This window comes from Rhipicephalus microplus, unplaced genomic scaffold (genome assembly GCF_043290135.1).
Source record: "Rhipicephalus microplus isolate Deutch F79 unplaced genomic scaffold, USDA_Rmic scaffold_28, whole genome shotgun sequence".
Classification (NCBI taxonomy): domain Eukaryota; kingdom Metazoa; phylum Arthropoda; class Arachnida; order Ixodida; family Ixodidae; genus Rhipicephalus; species Rhipicephalus microplus.
The window spans coordinates 4582592-4608076 of record NW_027464601.1 but is presented as its reverse complement, the minus strand read 5'-3'; the positions used below and the strand labels follow the sequence as shown (position 1 = coordinate 4608076).

At 44.5% G+C, this 25485-nt stretch overlaps 1 protein-coding gene across 4 annotated transcripts in view; it reads right to left on the bottom strand.

The window, feature by feature from the left end:
- LOC142786711 (uncharacterized) overlaps nucleotides 1-13458 on the bottom strand; it is a 60813-nt gene extending 47355 nt beyond the window's left edge. For 2 of the 4 annotated variants that reach the window (XM_075884346.1, XM_075884348.1), the window contains exons 1-2: nucleotides 13348-13435; nucleotides 12068-12129 (exon numbers count right to left, since the gene is read on the bottom strand). In XM_075884346.1, the coding sequence (XP_075740461.1) occupies nucleotides 12068-12129; nucleotides 13348-13393 (108 nt within the window). In that variant the 5' untranslated portion in view covers nucleotides 13394-13435. Of the gene's footprint in view, nucleotides 1-12067; nucleotides 12130-13347 lie in introns of all 4 variants that reach the window. The other 2 variants (XM_075884349.1, XM_075884347.1) reach the window with 2 other exon arrangements.
- Between the last annotated feature and the right edge of the window lie 12027 nt (nucleotides 13459-25485).

Below are 25485 nucleotides of genomic sequence, written 5' to 3'. Positions count from 1 at the left end.
ACTGGCTCACTACCCTATAAGGAATTCGATTCTTAGGTGAGTTCAGGCTTTCGTAAGTGCCATTTTTGAGCTGTAGTCTGACACTTCACCTCAATTCGGGAATATGCTCTATGCTGGAAACTATCTTATCTTTATCATGCGCAATTATTGGAATGTATGAATTGTATGCTTCGAGTTCAGTGTAATGTCAATTACACGCCATTTCAAAAGATACACAGTACACATTCTTCATATATGGTGCTGCCGAAACAGCACGAACATCATTTTATGAGAAGTCATATTTACTCTTACTACAGGAAGAAAGGGTGCCGCTGACGCCCTGCGTAGTCTACCCCAGCCCCAGCCTAGAGCAAGCCTAGTTCCTGAACCTCCACGTGGATGATCGAAACATCTTCCGTGTCAGTAATGACGAAGAAGAAGTGACAGCACTGACGAGTTAATTTTTTTTTATTTTCAACATTGTCCACGGCCGTAAAGCCTTTGACAACCACCTTGATAGAGCGGCTTTTTCTCGGCGTGAGTTTGGAGTTTATCAAAAAAGTTGTTCAGGCAGTACAACGCTAAAAATGTTTGTGTCATAATGCCTGAACAACTTTTTCTAGTGTTGTCATGTAGATAAACAATTATTGTTAATTGTGTAAGTTATTTTGCTTCAATATAGCTGGACCATTCCATGTCAAACGTCCCAGCCACTTTGGCGGAGATCTGAAATTTTTTTAGAAAAAAGTGCTGACTTACAGCGTTGAAAACAGTGAACTGCTAGAATATTTAAGCGAGAAAAAAGTTTTGTTCATGTGGCTGGCTTCTGAACTTCCTGGCATAATGCCGTCTGTGTGCTGTTTGTGGAAAATTTCGTTTTAAAACTACAGCTTATTTTTTCTAAAGCAAATTCGGTCTACATGTTAAGTAAATGCGCTTGTGTAAGGTATTTGAAGCTCAATGATATTAGTGCAGTTTTTTCGCCACATTCGCTTCCAAGACTCAAGCCAAAATGTGCTATGTTTGCATTTGTATTGCAATATTGCACTTTGTATGAATATCTGAGCAGTGAATACTTTCTCCACAAAAAGTATATTTTGAGGAAAAATATTTTAGACCTCTCAAGCTGCTGAAATATTCGAGAAAATATCACGAATTTCTCAAAATTGTGACTTTTGTCCGTATTGAGATGCAATTTGCTCCTTGTTGTGATACAATGAAAACTCATCATTATACCTAAATTTTAGGAAAATAAAATTCTATCTATACCAAAATCTTATCACAAAAAGTACAGGAAAGAACGCTGTTAACTGAATTTAATTGAAGGTGCTACGAGGGTTTTTATACTGAGCACAAGAACAGGGCTCATCTGCAACAACACATGTGTGACCATGACAATATAATGTTAACCAAGAAAAGAATACTCTTTTGAGGAAAAGTTAAGTGAAGGTGTACTGATGCATTGATCCTTGGCCTTTCTATTAAAAAGTTCTAAAATCCTTTTTTTTGCTTGCTTTTTTTCATAAACAGTGTTTTATGAAACCTAGGACTGCACCTACATTCTTTACGGTGTCCGGCCATGAGACTACTATAGCCCTTCTTAACATTTTAAGCATGCTGTCTAATGCTGTCTAGCTCGATCATAGAAGCATTGCCCAGTTTGTCCTATGTTTACTTTTCCACGTGTTAGCGGTATATCATACACATTAGATTGGCATTCAGTAAACCTAGTGATGACTGGCGCAAGATTGACTATTCCTGTTGCTGTAAGTACATGCACTTCTGAAAGCTTGCAAGGGGTGGAAATCAACAATGTCATATCTGCTGGCTCTTCCCTTAAAATTGTGAGACACCTGTGTTACCGTGTAACATGCAAAGGTCATTCGTCATTATGCTTTTCTTTTGGTCCTGTTTCCTTTAACTTTACTTTCTGCAGGAGGGTTTCGCAGACAAGTGTGATGATGCTGTTGGGGTATTCGCTGGTGCTATAAACCCAGGAGTGCTAAGAATGTTCTGCCTTTTGATAGTTGGCATTCAAAATTAGTAAAAAAGTGGAATTGACACCACATGTATTCAGGCCACCCTTCAGAAGTCATGTTACAACGAGGGTGAGGTCAGGCTTGAAAACCAGAGAAAAGGACTAAAACATGCCGGATATTCTAACAGAATCATCACACCCGTTCGTGAAACCCTCCTGCAGAAAGTAAAATTAAAGAAGACAGGATCAACAAAAAAACACTGACCAAAACCTTTGCATGTTATACCACATAACGTGTCTCACAATTAAATTAGCCAGCAGATATGATATTAACTTGTTGTTTTCCACCCCTTGCAAGCTTTCAAATGTGTGTGTACTAAACGGCAACAGAAATAGTAAATCTTGCACCATTCGTCACGAGAATAGGTTTACTTATTGCCAGTTTAAAGTTTGTAGAAGTATTTTTTATCAGGAACACCAATGATCAGTGCATCACTACACGTTCACTTATTCTTTCCGAGAGGGAGTATTCTTTTCTCAGTTAAGATTTTTTTGTAGTGGTCACACGTGTCGCCGCGCATGGGCACTGTTCTTGTACACGGTATAAAAGCGCTCGTAGCACATTCATTAAATTCAGTTGACAGTCGGTGCTCTTTCCTGTCCATTCTGTCTCTTCCTGAAGTTGTCGTGCTGTGACTAGCACACAACCACGATGAACCAACTTGACCAAATTAATCTCTTGTTACTTAACACGTAGACCGAGTTTAGTATAGAAAGAAGGAGCGGTGGTTTTAAAATAAAATTTTTCACATACAACACCTAGACGGCATTCCAGGGAGTTCAGAAGGCAGCCACGTGACCAAATATTTTTCCTCTTCTAAATATTTCAGAAATTCACTATTTTCAATGCAGCAAGAGTTTTTCGAATATATTTTAGATGGTTGCCAAAACGGCTGGGACATTTGGCATAAATTGACCCAGCTGTGTCATTAGCCATAATTATGCATTACCTCTTTTGCTTTTTGTGTTTGCTGACTCAGTTTTGCGTTCATTTTAGCTTAATCTGTTTCTGATCATTGTATTGGTTTTTTAAGTATTCGCTAAAGTTATATGTGCCAAACCCATATATGTTTGCATGTACATCATTTCTCATAACCAATTGTTATAAATCCAGGAATACAAAGCTTAAACCACTGTGATTGTATACATTTGAAAACACTATCGGTATGTATTTTTGTGCGCATCACTTCTTGGGAACGATTGTGTACATGAAAGCGTATCTACTGAAATCATGGTCATTGTATATATTTGAAAAAATTATAAGTATATATTTGCCTGTATTTCACTCCTGTTAACCGAATGTGTACATGAAGTAGTATTAAACTGGAAATCACTGGGATTGTTGATACTTGAAAGAATTATAGGTGTAGTGGGGAATTCGCAAAGAAATGACTAGTGCCGCCATCGCTGAGTGCGAAGCGCGAGCGGGTGCACGAGCTGTAGACGCTGGACTGCCCGAGCATTTGTTTCCGTACCGGCTGTCTGCCTATTACCTGGCGTCGCTATTAAACCCACTTGCAAAGTGGTGGAAGTGTGCTGGGTACGCAAACCTGGAACTTCGAAGCCAGAAGCTGCCCACTGCATCAGCAATGCCTGATCAGACGACCAAGCAAAGCACCACCCAGCAAAAGACGGCCCAATCTCAACTGGTCATCGTGCCTACCATCCTGCGCCAACGAGATCCCCCCTTCTTCAGTGGCACCGAGGACCAAGATGTGGAGGACTGGTTGCAGCTGTTTGAAAAGGTGAGCGCCGCCAACAAGTGGGACGACCCCTCGAAATTGGAGTATGTCCCATTTTATCTCAAAGACGTCGCCAGCCTGTGCTTCACAAACCACCGTACTGAATTTACCACTTGGGCCGCTTTCAAGGCCACCCTCGCAGCTGTGTTCGATCGCCCCGCAGTGCGCAAGCTGCGTGCTGAGCAGCGCCTACGCGGACGTGCATAAAGGGCGAAAACTTCCCTAGCTATATTGAAGATGTAATCGATTTATGCCAGCGCTTTAACTCTGAGATGACTGAACATGACAAGATCAGGCATATCTTGAAAGGCATAGACGATGATGCCTTTCAAATGTTGCTGGCAAAGGGCCCAAGTACTGTATCGGAACTTGTGACCTTGTGCCAGAGCTTGGCAGAGATTCGGAAACAACGTGCAGCAGTTCGGAGGTCGACGACAGCAGACGACTCTCTCGCTGCCCTGGCCGTTGGTGGTGACAGCTCCCTGCTGGTGCAGATAAAAGACTATGTACGTGAAGAGGTCGCCCGACAGCTTTCGTGTCTTTCGTATCTGCCGACCACCGAAGCACCAACGAACTGCCTAACGCCGACAATCAGACAGGCTATTCAGGAGCAGGTCTCCGAGGCGTTGCCATTACCTACGCCTGTCTCTCCACCAACACCCGTTCCCGCGCCACTGACCTATGCGGCCGTCGCGGCAATGCCTCCACCTCGTCTGCCAATGTATACGCCACACCCTGTGCGACCGTCCACCGCGCCGTTTCCAGCTACACAGCAGCACGCCGGAAATCCTTGGCGCACTGCTGACAACCGGCCCATATGTTACTTTTGCGGAATTCCAGGTCACGTTGCACGTCTATGTCGTCGGCGCTTCACAGTTAACGCACCAAGATATCCTGACTATTCGTTTCGGCTTCCATACCACGCGCCTCACGTACCACCTGAAGTTCACGAACGCGATGCGCAAACTGTTTCCAGCGCCCGAACATTCGCTTCTCGACGTTCTACTTGCCGCTCGCCTTCACCTTCAACAAGTCGTCGTTCTCTATCGCCTACGCGTCGACGACCCACCTCCATTGAGACGGAAAACTAACTGCCTAAGCTCCGGAGGCGCGAGCTGCGTCATCGTCTAATCGTTTAAGTCCTCGATTGTCTCCCGCCAATCTTATCGATGTAATCGTCGAAGGTGTACGAACACTCGCACTCATTGATGTCGGTGCCGCAATGTGATTAGTCAAAGACTCTGCCGCTCTCTTCGTAAAGTGACGATGCCTTCTCCCGTGGTTTCTCTTAGTACTGCGAGCGCCCAACAAATTGAGCTCGTCGTGGCATGTACAGCAAACGTGGTTATTCGAGACGTGTTGTACACCATTGAATTTCACGTGTTGGCTTCGTGTTCCCACGATGTCATCCTAGGATGGGATTTCTTAACACGTCATATAGCCGTCGTGGACTGCGCTCGGTCCGAAGTGGAGCTGTTACCGTTTCGTGATGCGCCTTCTGTTGATGCGGCCGTATCTAGTGTGGCTAACCTTGTCGTCGCGACAGACATAGATCTTCCTCCTTTCAGCGCCCAGTTTGTCCCTGCCTATTGTGCTTTACTTTCTGACGCTATCGTCCTATTCACGCCATCTGACATCTTTGGTAGCCGCCACCACACATCGCTGCCATTCGCCATTCTTGAGCTTTGTCACGACACTACCGGGATATTTATTTCCAATCCCAACTCGTGCCCCCTCAGTTTGCGCCGCAACGAGACGCTCGGCCACATTCAGCTTATCGATGAAGGTACTATCGTGCCTGCTGATTTCTTTGACACGAAGCCGAATATGGAGCTGAACGCGTTGGTTCCTCACTTTGCCTCGAACAGCGTGTATACCGATGCATTTCACCGCTTATTGACAGTCATCTCGCCCCGGCTCAACAAGAGCAGCTTGTTACCCTGTTGCACGAGTTAAAGCGTTCGTTTGACTTTCCCCAAGCGGTTCTAGGAAGAACGAACACCATTGTGCACACAATTGACACAGGAAAGAGTACTCCTTTGCGCCAGCGCCCTTATCGTGTGTCACCGGCGGAGCGTCGCGTAATTGCAGAACAAGTAGATGACATGCTACAGCGTGGAGTCATCAATCCTTCTTGCAGTCCTTGGTCTTCACCAGTTCTACTCGTCAAAAAAAGGACGGTTCGATACAATTCTGCGTAGACTATAGGCACCCAAACAACATTACGAGGAAAGATGTTTACGCTCTTTACCGCATAGACGACGCTCTCGATTGTTTCCAAGGTGCAGAATTCTTTTCCTCGCTTGACATTCGCTAAGGTATTTTGGTAGGTCCCAATGGCTGAGTCTGATCGTCCAAAAAGGGCCTTTGTCTCACCGGATGGCCTCTATGAATTTACCGTAATGCCATTCGGACTCTGCAATGCGCCTGCCACATTCGAGCGAATGATGGACAGCATTTTACACGGCCTCAAACGGAACATATGCTTGTGCTATCTTGATGACGTTGTGGTTTTTCATCCAATTTCACTTCGCATCTCACTTGTCTGCGTAAGATTCTACAGTGCCTTACAAACGCCAGGCTTCAGCTTAAGCTGAAGAAATGTCACTTCGGGGCTAAATAACTCACCATACTTGGTCATGTCGTCTCGAAAGCCGGCATCCTTCCCGACCCTGGCAAGCTTCGTGCTGTTGCCGAATATCCTAAGACGACTACAGTCAAAGAACTACGGAGCTTTGTGGGCCTGTGCTCCTATTTTCGTCGGTCTGTTCGGAACTTTGCCTCCATCATCGCTCCACTCACCAAACTCCTTGCTGGCCCTGCAGATCTTTCGAATTGGACAGCAGCCTGTGACGAATCCTTCGCAACAATGCGCCAACTCCTTACCTCACCACCCGTACTGCGCCATTACGACCCTACTGCGCCAACCGAAGTACACATGGATGTAAGTGGCGTCGGCCTTGGTGCAGTACTCGCGCAACGCAAACCATGTTTTACGGAGTATGTGGTCGCCTATGCCAGCCACGCCCTCACTAAGGCAGAAGCCAACTATTCTGTTACGGAAAACGAGTGCATCGCGATTGTGTGGGCGTTAAACAAGTTTCGCCCCTATTTGTACGGCCAAACTTTTGATGTGGTAACTGACCATCACGCACTCTGTTCGATCGCTTCACTGAAAGATCCTTCTGGCCACCTCGAACGTTGGGCACTACGCCTCCAGAAATTCGACATACGCGTCGTCTACCGATCGGGGCGAAAGCACTCTGACGCAGATGCGCTTTCACGATCACCCGTGAAATCTGACGATACGGATATATCAGCCCTTGACCTTCCCCTCTCTGCCCTCAGCGTCACAGACATGCCATCCGAACAGCGGAAGGACCCTTGGATTGCCTCGCTCTTGAATATGCTTTCTGACGCATCAAGTTCCGGTTACCCGGGTGCTCTTCACCGCCAAGCAACGCATTTCGCCATACGGGATGGCCTGTCATGCCGTCGCAACATCAAGAGGCGGGTCGTAAATGGCTGCTAGTCATACGCAGCAATATGCGGTCTGATATATGCAAATACTTTCGTGCTGAACCGCAACACGCACACGCCGGTGCGCTAAAGACGTATGAGCGGATCTGCCAACGTTACTACTGGCGGGTTATGTACACGTTTGTACGCAAACCAATTCGTTCATGTTCCCAGTGTCAGCAGCGCAAGACATTTTCTCATTCACCCGGTCAACTGCAGCCTTTGCCATGTCCTGCACGCCCATTTGACCGTGTTGGGATTGACCTATACGGCCAGCTACCGTGCTCTGTTGGTGGTAATCGATGGGTGATTGTGGCTACCGACCATCTGACAAGGTACGCCGAAACTGTAGCGCTACCTTTGGCTGGCCCTCGTGACGTTGCAACCTTCAACTTGCACCGGTTTGTTCTTCGTCATGGTGCACCATGGGAGCTCCTGAGTGACAGAGGTCGCGTATTTTTGTCCGAAGTTCTGCAGCAGCTCCTACATCCATGCCGTACAACTGGGACGTTGTACTTCCTTTCGTGACGCACGCCTACAATACGGCCATTCAATCAACAACAGGCTTTTCTCCATTTTTTTATATGGTCGTTACGCATGCAACACACTCGACACAATTCTGCCATACAATCCTGATGCCTCCGAGTTCAGCCCAGTTTCTGAAATGGCCAAACATGCCGAAGAGTGTCGTCAGCTTGCACGGTCCTTCACAGCCGATAACCAAGCCCTCCAAAAAGATCACCACGATCATGATCTTGTTCACAATACCTTCCCCGTCGGTTCTCTCGTGTGGCTCCGACTGCCTTTCCACTCTCTTAGACTGACTCCCAAGTTTGCACCGAAGTATACGGGCCCTTACTGCGTCATACAGCACCCTTATTATGTCACCTATGTGATTGAACTGCTCAAGCCGTCCACGGACAAGCGCCGCCTTGGTCGTGAGACGGTCCACGTCAGTCGCCTCAAGCCCTGTTACGACCCTCCTGTTCTCTCATCACATTGAGTCGCCAGGATGGCTCGTCTTCATCGTCGGGGCATTGTAGTGGGGAATTCGCAAGGCAATGACTAGTGGGACTATCACTGAGTGCGAAGCGCGAGCGGGTGCACGAGCTGTAGACGCTGGACTGCCCGAGCATCTGTTTCCGTACCGGCTGTCTGCCTATTACCTGGCGTCGCTATTAAACCCCCTTGCATAGGGATATATTAGCATGTATTTCATTTGTAGTCTTTATGTACTTGAAGCAGTATACTAAACTGAAACCAGTGTAATCGTGTTTCGAAGAATTGTCAATAAAGTGAAAGTGAAAAAATATAGTAAACATTTAAGGTGTTGTGTGTGTAGTGTACGTATACGTGAACATGTTACACATCTGGCGACAAAGTTGTGTGGCTGAAGAAAAGTTTATAAGTTTTATTTGCCTAATAAATAAATGCAATAGGCACGGGCAGCGAGGCTTAGTTTTCTGTAACGCGCAGTATGCACATACTGTGAAGTTCATATAGATCCAGCAGAAGTTCATACACGATTGTACGTGTTTATATTTTTGCCTGCACGCAATGAGTAAAGCTCGACAGGTGGCGCACCATTGATAATCAGGACCACTTTCTTTAGGTAGTGTGTAATCAGTGCATGCTGATATTTATTAGTGCAGTTTAAAAGAATACTGGCACCCCTGCCATGGGCACTCAACACCCTTGTGCACCCTTCTCGCACCCTCCTCAGTGAGTGCTAAAAAAGTGAAAGACATTGAAGGCACCCTTCTTTAAGGGTGTTTTTGTAACACCCTACACTTTTTTTACATTTACACCCTCTTCTAAGGGTGCCTGGAAAAGCACCCTTTTTGGAAGGTGATGAATTAACACCCCTTAGGATGTCGTCCATGGGACAAGCTCATTTACATCCTTCTGGGTGTAATAATTTTTACTGCAGTGCGCCCAGCGAAGTGCCAGTGATTACAAGCGTGTACCTGGGTCTACAGCGTGTACCAGTGTCAAAAAACGTACACGCTGTTTTTGCATTAGGGTCAGTGGTGGAATAATGGGTCGGCACACAGAGTAACGGCCTCAATCCCCAGTGTGTTATTAGTGTGAGGTTTTTATCATAACATTTCGCGTCATGTGGTTATGGAGAACGGTAGCGCCAGCGGCGGCGGTGGAAATTAACTGCGCATGACCGAAAAAGTGATCTCATAACAGATTTCGCTGTAAAATATATTTCACGGGTTTGTTTTGGACTTTGCATCCTTTATAGCTTAATACTACGGTGAGTAAGAGAATTCCAAACAGTATTAGCGTACTAAGACGAGTACGTAAGAAAAGTGCTTTAAATGCTAAAAGTTTTAAACGCTAAAAGCCTATTGGGTATTGAAGTTACGACATATTTTGCTAGTGATCTCTGTTATAGGATCATTCCAGCACAGGTCAATGCGTATGTGAAGACCAAAGTATTCATAGCACTCGACGTGAGATATTGCGAGATACTAATATTACCATGACGTGCGTATTCAAACGACCACATATGTGGTCGATTTGTAGTAGACATGACAACACTTCCTTACGGTTTACTGACATTTGTCATGCTTTGCATCATTGAAAAAGCTGATGAAGTTTCTTGTTCAGTTGCAGTTGATCATTATTAGAGTTATTAACGAAGCATAGTACGCAGTCGTCTGCGCCCAGCCTAATTTTTACAATATATGCATGTCAGCATATCCGTCGGTTTTGAAGAGAGTTGTCCCGTACGGAAAGAAATAGAATTTTTCTTCAAAAACATACCCAAATATATGCTATATCAGGAATAGTTGTTTGTTGTAGACACTTCGAAGTGGGGTAAGTTTGGAGATTAGGTCGCCTATTCTTTTTAATAAGGAAACAGTTCTTTTCGAGAAAGCATTTCAAGTCAATTGGTACCAAAGTCACAGACATACAAAGTTCATTGCTGTTTACTTTCTCACAACTCGAAAAGTTACCGCTAATGCTTCATTTTTGTTGCTGCGTAAGCGTAAAAGTAAAGTATCGAGATCACTCAGCTAGGGTTCTGTTACATTGCAGATATGTGATATGTCGATGGCGTTAAAGTGGATCCGGTAGTGACGATGACCTTTGTGTTACACGTGTTTAAAGTTCGACCATTTGTGATACCGTGAATTTGAAACAAATTACAGTGATCTGACTGATCTCCCTAGTTGCAGAAGTGCATAGTTATCATACTATCACTATTCTGGAAGTCATTGCAAAAAATTGAGTCACTTGAAGCGGATCCGTAGCAAGCACCTCAAATGTTTTGAAGAATAATTGGTATAGGTAACAAAGATTGAGCTCTAAACCCTTACGCCATATTATGACAGAACAACAAACTGATTCTTTACTAGCAAGCAGGACGCCACCAACATATTCATTCGAGCAGTTCGGTCAACAACATAGTACTTTTAGTGTGCATGAAACTCAGAATTTATTATTTTGCTATTGATCCATGCTTGTGTTCGCGTAGTGTTGCTAAAGGTACACATATTATTACCTGTACAATATTTCGTATTTTTGGGAAAATAGCAACGACTGTTAGTAAAAAAGACTAAATTCTTGACGTCGTTTATGGCACTTACGATTGCGTGAACCTAATTTGGCAGTAACTTGCGAAGAGTCAAATATTTCCGCGTGAATCTTCACGTGTGCTCTCTTCTCTACGCATTTCGTAGGCGCAGTCGTTGGCTTTATCATGCGAGTAGCATTTGCTATGAAAGGTTATTTTCTTCTATCTTGTTTTTATAGGCATGGTATTCAACTCGGCACTGTTGGCCCATCTCGCCCTTTTCCTCCATGCCTTCTACCCAGATAAAATGAAGTGTGCCGAGCAATCGGCCTCTACAAATTTAGCATTTGCGAATTGAAGGTGTCGTTTGTCGGCAAAGGCATGAACTATTTACGGCATTCCGAAGAAAAATGTGCATTAGGTGATTTGTGTTTCTTTGCTTAGAAGGGGCTCTCCCCACGTGTGTCGGATGGGGTACACTTTTAAACCCAAGTAGGTCGCCTGATTTGGGAGTCTAATTTTCTTGGTTGGTCGGATCGCTGCTGCTTAATTACTTCTGCAAGAAGTAAAGCTCGGGGCACAAGCAGAGAGGTTAGAACTTCAATGACCTACACTGAGACAGGAGTTATTCCGTACTCAAGTCATGTGTCGCGTGATCATAACTACACAAGTTTTCTGCAAGGTTGATGCAATTTGTGGATATGTATCGAGTTCACGGGTTATACCAAACAGTGCCTGCAACTAACATCTTTTGCATTTAACGTGTCGTAGCGCAGCGACGCTGTTGCGTAGATAAACGTGGCTGTTGCAGCTTTTTTAGCATTCTTCCTGCTATTGATTGTGTCAACACTAATTGAGAGGTGAATGATTGCATTAGCACAAATACCAGCCGTTGCTGATTCGTGTCAAGACAGAGTAACCACGCCCGGCAGCTCGCATGGAACCACGAAGTTTTTTCTGCCAACTGAGTCTTCGCGTAAGAACCTCGAAGCCTTCTTAACCTTTTTGGCAATCCCCGAGCAAAGTTTACGTGGCCGACCATTTGTTCATTTAAATAAGCCTCACGGAATTTCCGAGACAAAAATAAAATCAAGTGGCGTTCACGTCAGACAAAGTGCACGGCTAAATAACTCCATCGAAGAGTTCCGCCTTCGGTGTCGCCTTGTAAACTACATAGGGGACCTTCAGAGGACCAATGAAGTGTTAGCAAATTGCTGACTTTATCGCGTGTAATAAACAGAATGTAATAATTATATTCACCAACGCTGGTGGCATCAGCCGATGACAATACAACTGGCTTTGATAAAACTGTGAAAGGCCTCCTGCAAATAGAAAGGAAGCAGTGACGACAACTTTGCGAGGTTATAACCCCTTCGTTTGCCACCTCACCTCACGTGTGCCGGCTGGGGTGACAGAAAACGATACAAGCCTGTGTACACAGGGATGTGATTGCACGTCAAGGAACATCATATGGTTTAAATTTCCGACGCTCTCAAGTATGGCGTGCCTTTTATGATATCGTTGCCTTGGCTCGTACATTTTCGCACAAAATATTATTACGTTCAAATGAAAAAGTATCTTCTTTTTCATCTGTGTGTGTTACTTGCCATCGGTAGTCTTCACAATTTTACGCGCATATTGTCTCCGAAGCTCACCTACTGTGGTATATGCGAATACTCTTCTGAAGTTTTTTGCTACTGTCTAAAATTACAAACAAAAGTTGTCATATATCTTCAGTTATCTGGACCTGAACGCCAAAACCGCGGCGGTGCTATGCTGCGCCGATACGAGAATAAAAGAAAGTGCAGTGTTATTCAAGCTAATCGGTGTGCAACTTTTCGTAACGCCTCACGCAAGAGCCAATATTGTTGCTGGTATTGTGTTGGCTGCATGGCATATATTCTGCCTGTGTGCGACAATGTACATATCTTAGCAAAAACAAGAATATCAATAAGAAAGCACTGCGTTAATATGAGAAAAGAAGAAAAACACCACTGACGAGTGCTTTGCAGTGTGTGTATGAGGTGCCATGTGCTGCACGTTCCTTGTATATAACACACTGCGCCTGTCTATTGATCTGAAGCAAATCGAGCAGATCAAAGTCTCAATACTACATAAAAATGAAACTACTGAAGCATAGAATGATTCTAGTTCCCGGCTAATTAAATATAAGCAATAGGACTTGCTTAGTAAACATGTTTTCACAAATACACTGCTGCAAACTTCGAGCGCGTTCCCAACTTCCCGAAAGCCTAATATGATCAACTATGAATTATTGGACTTATATGTGGGGTTGAACGTCTAAAGACCATCAAATGATTATGAAAGATGCCGTATTGGTGGGCTCCGCAAACTACGACCACCTGGAGTTTTTTAACGTGCACCCAAATATAAAAACGCGGGCATACAGCATTTTTGCCTTCATCAAAAATGCAGCCACCGCAGCCGAATTTCCACCACTCGACCTGCGCATCTGCAGCCGAGTACCTTTGCAACTATTCCTGCGCGGCGGGGAAATATGACTATGAATTAGCACTCACCCCCAGCAATAAGCAAAACCCCGCTAAGTCGTAAAAAAACGTCCATGCCTACGCTTAAGATAGTCCTTGGTATGAAAGAGACGAGACTAAAACATGCTCGGATAATTCGGCACTGGGCCAGAAAATGATTGATAGGCCACTGTTCATTACTAACGGGGACACATTCCGTTGTTATTTCGCTATGCATCAATTCAAAAGAACGCTGAGCACACGCAGATGCTTCCGTTTCAAATAACTCACAAAGGCACCCACAGAACACAGGATACTTCGTATTATCTTAAAGAAAAGAAGTATTCACTGGCATGCTGCGCGTCTGTGCCAAAATAATGTCACAATAGCTTTGCAGTTGTACATAAACATATTTAAGAGAAAAAATACTGCCCTGTATCTTCATGTTTGACTCCAAACGTTGTCGAAAGACGACAGCCTTCCGTCCGGAGATGGTGAATAAAAAAAAAACACTTTTTGTTTTGTTTTTTGCGTGAGAAAACTGGTGAATCAAATTTAGGAGGTGCTGTGTGAACCATAAGCGACATCTGGGGGTGATCAGAGAAAACGGAAGGATGGCCTCTGTTAAAGCGATCGCGCACTGTGCGCGCATATTCTCGGAGAACAAATTTTGTAGAATTCAAGGTAGGTGGCAGCGCCGTATCATCCTAGCAAAACATTAAAAAAACGTCTTTTTGTGCATTGCGTTGCAATATCTGTGCTGCATAATAAACGCTACAGTTCTTGGAATTCCTTATGCAAGCCTTTTCTAGCTGATATATTGATGTATTGATTTATTATTATTGTGCCTCAGATGTGCGAGATATTTGTTTTTCATTGGGCAATTGCACAAGTATGAAAGCCACAACCTGAGCAATATTGGTGGGTGCTGTTGCGGGGGTGGTACTTGAGCTGTTTTGTTTGACAGACAGACAGACGAAGAAAGACAGAGACCCAGTTTTTTGCATTGAAGTATCCAAAGAAAGACTGTTGTTTTCAAGATTGCGGCAGTTTTATGCCCCCAGAATTTTAATTATTGAATTTACCACTCTTCTTAACGATGCATGGAGGCTTGCACTTTGTCTAACAGGACCTTCAATATTAATTTAAGTACTGCTTTACTGAAACACAAAACTCAGTGTTAGACGTGAAGATGGGTCTTCATAAATTTTTAAGTACACAATAAACACCTGCGCTAAGAATACGTGCGTTTGTTATGAGCTACCGATGTATACTGTAGCGTACACTCTAAGGCAAAATGGAGTTAGAAGGGTGTGTGGTTCATCCTTTTGGGGACCAATGATGCTGCCACAACCATTATTATCTTCAAGAACTAATAGCACCGGGCCAAACAGTTAGTCCCCACAGATGAGCTCCACGGACTAACATTTAGTCCTCACATTTACACTTTAGTGAGTAACCGTTAGTCCTACAATTTACCTCGAAGGACTACCACTTAGTCCTCACATTTGCATCTTTTAGAGCAACGGTTAATCTCAACATTTATACCTTACCGGGCAGCTGTTAGTCCTCACAGTTGCATCTGGCATGACGACCCGTTGATCCACTCAAGTACTCCAATCGGATGAACTTTTGTCCCCAGTTCATACATTCTTTTTTGTTTATTTTCCGTCAGGCCTAATACTTTTTTCGCCTGTTTTTCTGCGCAGTGAGCAACAAATTACGCAGAAAAGAACACGCTAAAAAGTAGTAGGCCACCTATGTGTAAATGCTTTCGCTATAACGGCTACAATGAACGACAAAAGTGAGACATAAAAATCGTTTATTTTTCTACATACACATGAAGTTTCTTCATTCCTGTAGGTAAATTCATGGTGAAGTGTACCAATACAATCTCGTTGTCAAATCTTGTTCACTCCTTGGAGAGCTCCTCCGACGTAAGCGATGAATGACAGGCATTGCAGACGCCAGCGCACGCAGCCTTCTGCCTGTTGTGTTCCCACGGATTCACGTACAAAAATATAATAAAAATAGTTAGACACACCTGGCAGAAGATGAAGATTCACGCATATGACAAGTACATGCACGTTAATATAAAAACAAGCGTTAAAATATGACACTCAAATAACTTTGCCTTCACATCTCGCACTGTCCTTCTGATGCTGCTCTGACGAAAGAGATGGATGACAGGCATCGCAGACGCCAGTGCACACAGTCTTCAGCACGGTGTGTGCGCATGGCTGCACAATAAGAATGTAGAGTAGTGAGTCACACGTGACAGAGGATTAATACAAATGCATATGAGAAATACGTGCAAGGTGAAATGAAAACATACGTGACATGTGACATGCTAATAATTTCAGCGTGTTGTCACACATCGTCAAAGATTCATTTCGATCACCGTAGCGCAACAGTTAAAGAGCGGCGGTCCAGCCACAGCTCTGCGAACCACCGTGCCGCTAACAAGTCAGCGAGTCCTAAGCGACGTCGTTCAGCTCGAGCAAACGAACGCGAGACCAAACATGGCGCGGCACGTTGAGTGTCTGCCGCCAGCGAACTTCCAACAGGAGAGTGAGTGTACGCTTGGCCGCCGCCACGAACAGTGCCGAGCTGGTTTGAAGCTTGCGCCGAAGAAATCGACGGTAATGCGGCCCTTTTCCACAAACACGAGCGAGTGCAGCGAGCAAACGCGAGTCCGCCACCGCGGCCAACGGATGGCGCCGAGCGTCTTGCGACCAACTTACGGGAAAGCCAACTGTAATGGCTGCCATTTTTAAGTGAGTTCCGACGCTAGCGAAAGCGCCGCCAGCCCGTGCTGGTACACTGACAGCGCGCGACATACTACAACCAAGCCCTTTACGAGAACCCGCAACGTGTTTTCGACAACTCACAACACAGCGACGAGGTCTCAGCCCAATATCGTCAGCCCGGAGCTCGTCGCCATGGCGAAGACAGGCGAGCACTCGATGAGCGAGCGTACGGGAGGCCGACGGCAATGGCGGCCAATTTCCAGGTGGTCGCAAAGCAGAGGTGAACTGCAGACGCCGAAACTGACCTTCGCGATGCATTTCGTGCGTGCGATATACAACACGACCAAGCGCGTTGCCGGCAAGTGCGTTCCGTATTGCACAAGCGACAAGTAGAGTACAACAAAAAATGATAACCTACTTGCCTTAGAATCCAACGCTGTTTTCTGCCGTGAGTCTGACTGAAGTATATATCCGATAGGCTTGTTGTCTTCTCGGCCGTCATATTGGCCTTCCCAACCGTCTGTCATGTGTTGGTCGTGACTATCCTGAAGCCAGAGATATACAGCATGGCATGGTGACGTGTCGAGGCTTGCTCCAGAATTCATGGGTGCAGCGAAGCGCAAAAGCAGCAGCCCACGCTCATCCAAGCGTACACACAAACACAACGTCGTAATTTTTAGATCGTTGAATCCAAGTGGCCGTGGCCGAGCACTCCGAGTGCAACAAAACGCGAACCATCGCCGGCAAAATACCGTGAAAGACTGAGCCAGCAGAAGAGGAGAAGGACATGTGTTCTGTGGAGAAGGAGGGTTGGTCACCTTGGCAACGCTGTTCGCGCTGCCTGCAATCCCCGGGCGGTTCATCCCTAGTGGAGCGTGTTTGGAAACTAAGTGGTTTCGCACGGCACGCTTCCTTCTGTGGTGGCTCCTCAATGGTCTATTCGTTCATCGCGCGCGCCTATTGGGCTCCGTTACTTCTTTTCCGGGTAATTTTGCCTTAGAGCATAGTGCTCTGGTCGCTATTTGGTCGCCGCCGCAGAGAGAACGCATACACACGGCAGATCCATAGACTTTATCCTAAACTGATTTATTGGGCTAAAGTACTCCCAATTCACGCTGTACACACTTATACACGACATGACTGGACAACTCTGCGTGGCACTCGCTGCAACCTGCTCTCGCGGCCTCCACTGAACGACTTATTCTCGGCTTCCCTGGAAACAACCCGAGAGCCCGTCCAGTGACCAAACAGAAAAGGGGCACTCAGAATTCTTCGATGTCGACGCCCAATTGGGTGCCACGAATTCAAACTTGTGCATCCAAGCGCGAGTCGTTTCCACAGAGTTTCACCTCTAGGACTGCTTTCAACCAAAAAATAATGATCTAAACTAAACCCACACAGGAAATTACATCGTTGTCCGTTAGGCCTCCACCGTACAGCACAACCCGAAAACGTCTGTTGCCGTGAAGAGCCGCCGGCGTCCCCCTAAATGAGAAAAAGCCCCATCGTGGGGAGGAAGCTGACGCTCGCACAGCAGAGGGGGTGTGACACTCTAGTAGGATACCACCGCAAACCATACTCTTGGTCTAACCCGCGACATTGGAACGAGCGAAAAGTAAAAGAAAATAGCGACATCAAGGTTTACGCAATAATACCCAGAAACACAGAAACAACGGGTGACTATGAGCACAACAAACCTTTAATTCCGGTTGTTGAAGCCTTTTATCCCCACATATATTTAAGGAGTATGATGATCGTCAAATAGCTCCTTAGAAGAACATATTTTTGTGAACTTTTAAAGGATGGATTGTAGAACATCTTCCTATTATATCTAGGCTGTATATTATTAAAAATATACAATCACTTCAGTCGAAGGAATATAATTAAAACATTCGAAAACGAACCTTAGAAGACATTCGATTCGAACCGCCATATCTGCTTCGAAACAGTTTTGCGTCAATTTTGTGCTAGCTGAGGGACGGATAGACGGAAGGACGGATGGGTGTACAGTTTGCCCCATTCGACATAATTTACTCTGCGGGTAAGCTGTAGCTTTCTTAAGAGTCCAGTCAATGTCTCTACTTATGAACTTGGGCTCAATTTCCCTTTGAAAAGGCCCAATACAGCCTGCTCTCACTTGGTTTCTTGAAAAAGTTACAGGCATGCAGATTCGTTTAGAATAGGCAAACGTGTGCTGCAAAATTTTGGTGCAGCAAAGTTATTGCTGCAATGGCACCTTCACTTGGTTCTCACTAACTTGTTCATGTTACAAAATTCATGAGCTTTAATAGGACCGCTACTTGAAGCAAATCATTAAGATGAGTAGCCAGACCACTGCCAAAACAATTTAACTTTGTTAAGCTACAGTGGAACGTAGTTAAGATGTGTGTAGGCATTCAAGCTGGAAGCTACAACTACCCAGCTTCGAAATAACCGGCTAGAAGGCGTATGCTGTATTATTCCAGACAGATAAGTGCTGCAGTTACTGCATATTTGTCAAAGTTTTTTTCAGTGAATAAAAATGACGTTTTTATAAAGAGTGGTAGCGCAAAGAGAGAAGTGTTAAAATAGTGAATATTTATTTTTGATTTTTCACCATACCATCAAACGTAAATGCAGAAACTTTCAGTTCAGTACAAGGTATCTGCTACATGAACATTACCTTGTTGCCACCATTCAAAAGATGATTTTAAAGATAGAAAAAAAAACGCTAGGCCTGCGCAAAACGCGCAGCAAAATCACAGGAAAGCGAGAACAACCAACTTTTAGAGCTTTTTCTAAACACTCTGGGTAACTGTTAGAAGCACACTTTCTGGGTACCCACAACGTCATAAAAAATAATATTTTTTCTGTAGCAGGCCAGTATTCATTATGATATCCTTCATAATTCTTCGGAGATTCGTAATATTGGTTACACACTTGCTAAGAATTTTGTGCGCTTTTTTATGCATTGACTTACGACGATGGAGAATTATGCCTGAAGTGGGAATGCGCCTCAGCTGTTCCTTGGATGCTTTAATACGATTTGTAACTCTTATTAACGTGATTGCTTTCCCGACATAAACCTGCCTAAGGCCTGTTTAGGAACGAGTTCCAAGCACTGTCGTGGCTCAGTGGTCGGATGCTGCACTGGCACGCAGGTAACCCGGGTTTGAATTCCATTGTGCCCTTAATGTTTTCTAATGACTAGTGATTTTTTTTCTTATTTCGCGGTACTGGCCGTCAACACACGGCAGCGGCAGATAACTACGGCGCCGCGCGTGACCTTCTGATCTTTTAACAGCTTTCACTGTAAAAACGCTCCAGATGTCTCATTTTACTCGAGTCTGTGGGGCAAAACATTCTGCAGTGTGGGACAAAACGACAATGTGTAAAGAATGCATACCTTCCGTTTTTTTTACAGTAGAAAGCCTTAAAATTTATACCCTGAGCCCTTATGCACTCTCAAGAGCCCAGGCTTTGCACTCGACGCATTGAATTAAGACATGCTTTCTAAGCCGCAAAGGATGAAAAGGAATCTGTGGTTCGTCCTTTCGAGGGGTAACTGCATCGCCACAGCCATTACTCTATAAAGGATGAATGATTCGTCATTTCGGGAGTGACTGTTTAGTCCTCAGTAGTTTTGAGGGACGAAATATCAAGGAGTAAAAGTGTTCCTGAATGGAAGGAACTGACTGCGTATAGAGGGACTGTTAGTCCCGTCAGTTTCTCCTTTTAGAAAGAAATTGATTTATTACACCTTCTGGCCTAATTACCGAGAACTTGGAGGTTGAATAATGCATTAGACGACATATAATATCAATACACAAGATGTATATTCAGAAATAAACAACAGAAAATTAACGACAAATACACAAGATTCGATTTCGTGCCCATTAGATCAGCCGTCGCGTACGCTAACCAATATACCACACTCCAGTCACATAAGTGAAAATTCCCTGGGGATATGTTGACACCGTCTGGACGCTGCACGTTCTGCACTGTTGCTCCAACTATAAAAGATTTCCTATTGGTCTTAAGCCTTCAGTATTTTGCAAGCAACCATTCGGTGATCACGTTCGTGAAAGTGTCAAATGCGTTGAAAAGCTATTTCGCGCACGTGGTTCGGGCGCATTTGTGTACTTGATGAGCGTATACGTATATATAAATGTTCCTGCATATATTGCCGCCACTGTGCTAAGCTTGCTAACTTCATAGGGTACAGAGTGTGGTTGGTAATGTCGTTCAGCGAAAATGTCTGTTTAATAAAAAAAAGAAACAAGATCATTTAAATAAACAGCCAAGTTTATTCAGCGACTCGTTGAGTTATTGATATGTGAGGTTTAACGTCCCAAAACAACCATATAATTATGAGAGACGCCGTAGTGGAGAAATCCTGAAATTTCGACGACCTGGGGTTCTTTAACTTGTACCAAAATCTGAGCACACGGGCCTGCAGCATTTCCGCCTCCATCGGAAATGCAAGCGCCGCAGCTGAGATTCAATCCCGTGACCTGCGGGTAAGCAGCCGAGTACCTTAGCCACTAGATCACCGCGACGGGGCCAGTGACTTGTGTAAATTCTGCACCATCGTGCACACACATCAATTCAGCACCTTTTATTAGTACAAAATATACAATCGAAGAGAGACAATAAAATAGACAATGATTCATTGGAATGAAGGCTGTCCAGCCGACTTCACGAAGTGCCACCACCCCGTGGACAGCTTGAGAGCGTGTTCATAGCGGCAAGATATTGACTTTTGTAGTAAAGCGCAACGCTTTCATTAATTTATTCTCAGAAAAACGATTGCAGAACCCTATCGGAAAAAAACGAATGGTGGGCATAGTGGAAACCACCACCCACCATTATAGTGGATTAATGTAGGTGGGTGAATGGTGGGAAATGCCCACCATGGCGCATGGTGGGTATGGTGGGTGCTGCAGTGCCGGCAACACTTGAGCGCGAAATGACGTCAGAATCACCGTGACGAGCTGCCACAAAAAATAAAAAAGAATTCTATCAAAACGGTATAAAAAAACACCCGTCCTGTAAAAAAAAAACAAGGCGCCACGGAGGATCGAACGTGCAGCCTGCGGATTCCCATTCGAAGACGCTAACCACTGCGCCACACCAACATGACGTTGATTGCGTGTTAAACAGTTAGTTGGCATACAAACTTAAGGCTCAACTTAAGTTATGTTTGTCGTGTACACAACATAGACAAGATCTACACCTGCTACTAAAAATTGCATATTTATTAAACACAAACAACTGCGGCCTGTAACGATTGCCACTATGTTAATGGCACTAGTGCTATTTTTTTACAATTCACAACTTCAAGAAAAAAAAACCAAGTGGACTGGGGAGCAGCAACAGTTTACCGGCGGGGTCTGCCAAGTTTAATATCCGTTTCGCGCTCGTTCTGAAGGGCGACATCTGCTCACGCTTTATGACGCTCCTAGGCTCATTCCATAGATACGCCCACCTAATTTATTTGATTGAGTATTGGGATACTTTTCGCGCAATGTAGAGGGCGGTCGCGCCAGCGCAATGCTGTAGCTCTTTCGCTAAAGCAACAACTACATAGCGGCTTGGCCAAAACGAATGCAGTGTGCCGGAAACATTACGCTATCATATTGGTTCACCAAGCACACGAATTGCCACGTCTGAGTTCTCGTACAAGAGCTAGAGAAGTACCGGCGAGTGCGACCGGCAGCTGTCGGTGAGAAGAAACTTAATTACGTTCTCTGGGAGTGCTTTAATCACGTCGCATCGATGTTTGTTGCTTCTTGAGCGGACACCATACACAATGAAAAATGCTTCATTTAGGTTAATTGATGCCATATGGCTGCGCTGTATTGTCATACTTAATCGTCGTAATCATGTATTCTGAAACCCGGAAGCACGGATAACACAATTGTACAGGCTCGGTCAGTAGGCCTAACCTTTGGTGGAAATCATGGTGGTAGAACATGTAGTGTACAGATCCCAGGTTGGTACACTATATAAATTGCCCGCCATTATAAACCCACCCATCATCTGCTTACTGCTTCCCAGCATTAATGCAATAGTGGGCAGAGCTTCTCAGCTTGGTACACCATGTGGCCCACCATAACAAGCAGCACCGATAATCTGCTTAGAGCTTCCCAGCATTATCGCAATGGTGGGAAGAGTTTCTCAGCTTGGTACACCATGTAGCCCACTATAATAAGCACCACCCACCATATGCTTAGGGCTTCCCAGATAAATCGCAATGGTGGGCAGAGTGTCCCATTATTGCCCACTATCTAGCCTCTGCTTTCCACCATCATTTTCACTTTACCCATCATCTGTACACCATACCACCTAGTATGTCCCGGCATAACCACCATATTTTCCACTACGTCCCACCATAGCCATCACAATTTCCACCATGCCCACTATTATTTCCACTACGCCCACCATGTTTTCCAGTATCCACCATGGCAATTTTTCCGATAGGGAAGCATTCATTATTTCTGACAGAAGTGCTCGCACAAAAGTTACGTCTAATTGCGTGAAATATAGACGGAAAGTCTTTTTTCGCAGAACCCGCCATGATGCATTCGAACACTTGAAAACGTGTTATGAATATTAAGAAGCTTATGCCCTAGTTTAACGCTTCAAGCTTTCACTGAGATACGCACGTGGGTCCACCTATTTATCAATGAAGCTTGCACTTCATTTGAAAGTCATAAAACTGAAACATGTCAAGCATCAATACAACCGAGCGAACTCGCCGACGTGGTCACCTACTCCCTGTGTTAGTGGTGTCAAGCCAAGCTAGACATGAAATGTTAATAGCTGAACTTCGTAAATTAGTTGTTTACTTTGAAAAAAAATGACATTAGGTGGAGTTTAAGTGAATTTAAAAAAAGTGTGTAAATTTCTGAAGAAAAATGCTTATTTGTGCTGCACTGAAAGCAAAACAATTTATGAACAGCTGTATTTGCTCCAGCTCATGACGAAGTTTCAAAGGATTATGCACATTTGTAATTCTATAGCAGACCATGCAGCACTCGCAACGGTGTGTAGCGCGAGCTCACTAAGCATGCGGGTATTCTTTGCGAAGAACGCGAGTGTCAAACAAATGGTACTCGTTACATATCAACAGCACAAAGGTAAACTTTGCGGATTGATGACAGTCATGTTTACACTCACTTTTCAGGTGATATTTCAGTTGGCGCGTAGCATTTCAATAGCGTAGCACTTTATTCCAGCATCGGATCACGTTTCCTTCAGCGCAGACATGGTTCAGTGCACGACAAGATACACCAATCACAACCACTTAACGATAACATGTCCACAACATACCGCTACACCAACCAGGGTTATCCTGACTAGAACACCACGCCACACATTGTTACATGTTCGGCGCGAGCTGTTGTTTTTTTTTGAGGACAGGAGTTTACATAATTGCTTATATTTATGCTATACAAACAATAATTCTTTCCTTCTGACGTAGTTGCCGTAGTTATCAAGACCATTTACAATAACTCAAACTGTTTACCCGTTACTACAACATTTTTTGTTTCCTCATAATATTATTCGTGGAGTCGCAGGGAAGCATAACAGTAGCTGTACTCTAATGGAAACTAACTTGAGTGGATGTCTGTGGTTTTATTTCGCACAAAACTGGTACGTTGCATATTTGCAACAGCATGCATATATAATACAAGTTGAAAGTGAAAGATTAACTTCCTGCGATTCATACTGAGAACTTGTTTATTTGCACGTGACGATCAATGGTGCTCATCTTTTAGTGTGGAACAAAAAAGAAGTTGTTCTTTATTGTGAAGCAAAGGTGGATCTCACACTCTGAGCAGTACGTCATGCAGATTCTAGAGCAGCCAGAAAATATGCAGCGCTGCCACTTCTGGCTCCAAAGTTCCGAGTGACCAACCTGAAAAACGAATTGAAAATATGCACTCGGGCAGATCTCGATAGCTCAATAGCATAACCTCATTTACCCTGACGTCCTGAGTAGGAGTAGATGCTAATGGTCCCCTTTTTTCTGCATTTTGATGACCTGTATGACTGACCCACTGCTATGTCTTCCTTGCTTTTTCAGCTGCATCTTACCAGCTTTGTGCAGTGATATAGCGAGGCAGTGATATAGCCTAGAGAAGCAGCCGTTCTATGTGTTCATCAGGTTAGGTCATCGCATTCCTCTTGTATGAAACCAAGCATTGACGGCTGTCAAGTCAAGCATAAGGAGAAAAACACGAAAGTAATATCCCTTTAACCTCAGGTAGGAACTATACAGGGAGATAGGAGAGTCCAACAAATCGACGCGCCCCTTGTGTTTATTGTAGACTGTGATGACCGACGGGCATGGTAGTTCGCTTCGCTCCTTTTTCTGTCGTTGATATCTTGACGCATTTCCAACAGGCTGTGTTCCAACGAAGGATAAAAGCAAGCTCACAGCTTTGTTACCTTGCCATCTTGTGCATGACAGTTCGATGCCAAATACAGTCACAACCTTCTCTTCAAAATGCCCTTTTCCTTTTTTTTCATTTATTGCTCAGAAGGCATGTATACTCCAGGGACCCGACTAATCTGCACCGTACCAATGCAGTGTACAGTGTTTTTTTTTTCAAGTGCACCTGCAACTTGGGCAGTTCAAGTAGTTGTCGAAGCATACCTTGTGGTGTGCTCCTCTCAAAATCATTGTACACAACCAAACAACAACATTTCCGCTTGCTCCACAATCAGGCTGTCCTGGAAGTCTTGGTTCGTAGTTTTTTTTTCCTGTATACACCTCTAACTTGTTGGAGAAACCACTTATGCCTGAGGGTACAAAAATATTGTAACTCCATTTCTTAGGCTTCTTGGGACAGTGTTGTTTCAGGGAGATTTTACCCTTGAAAAGGATGATCTGCTCATCAATATACAAGTGCTCTTCAAGATGTACCAACGACAACCTCTCATTGATGATTTCTATCAGAGGTTGTACCTTTGGAAGCCGATCCCTTACTGGATCGTCCTTTGGGCCGAGAGCGCTATTGTCAATGAAGTGGATGTTATGGTTCAGTTTTTTGAAGTGAGCCACCGGAAAGTTGTCAGCCACTTGGCTTGCCCTGGTCGCTGCACTCCAGTACCACCTCGTGTTCCGCAGTTGAATTATCGACATCCACATGCAAGTACCAATAAAGGTTTTGATCTCTTCTGTGGTTGTACAAAGGGGCTGACTTGCATCTTTCAGCAGTGCGAACAAGTTACTTTGATCTGCATTTAGCGAAATCAGTGATCTGGGGAAGAGAAACGTGAAGTACTGTAATGGTGTCGATAGCACTTAGATATCCTTTGTGAGTTCTTTAGTCCAGTGACCTGAACTGTCTGTGGATGTCTTGTTAGATTTCCCTTCTTCAAAATTTCTCTTCGCTTGGTTTGTGCTGAAATGTGATCAGGTTTTGTGCCATTTGTTGTACACTCGTCA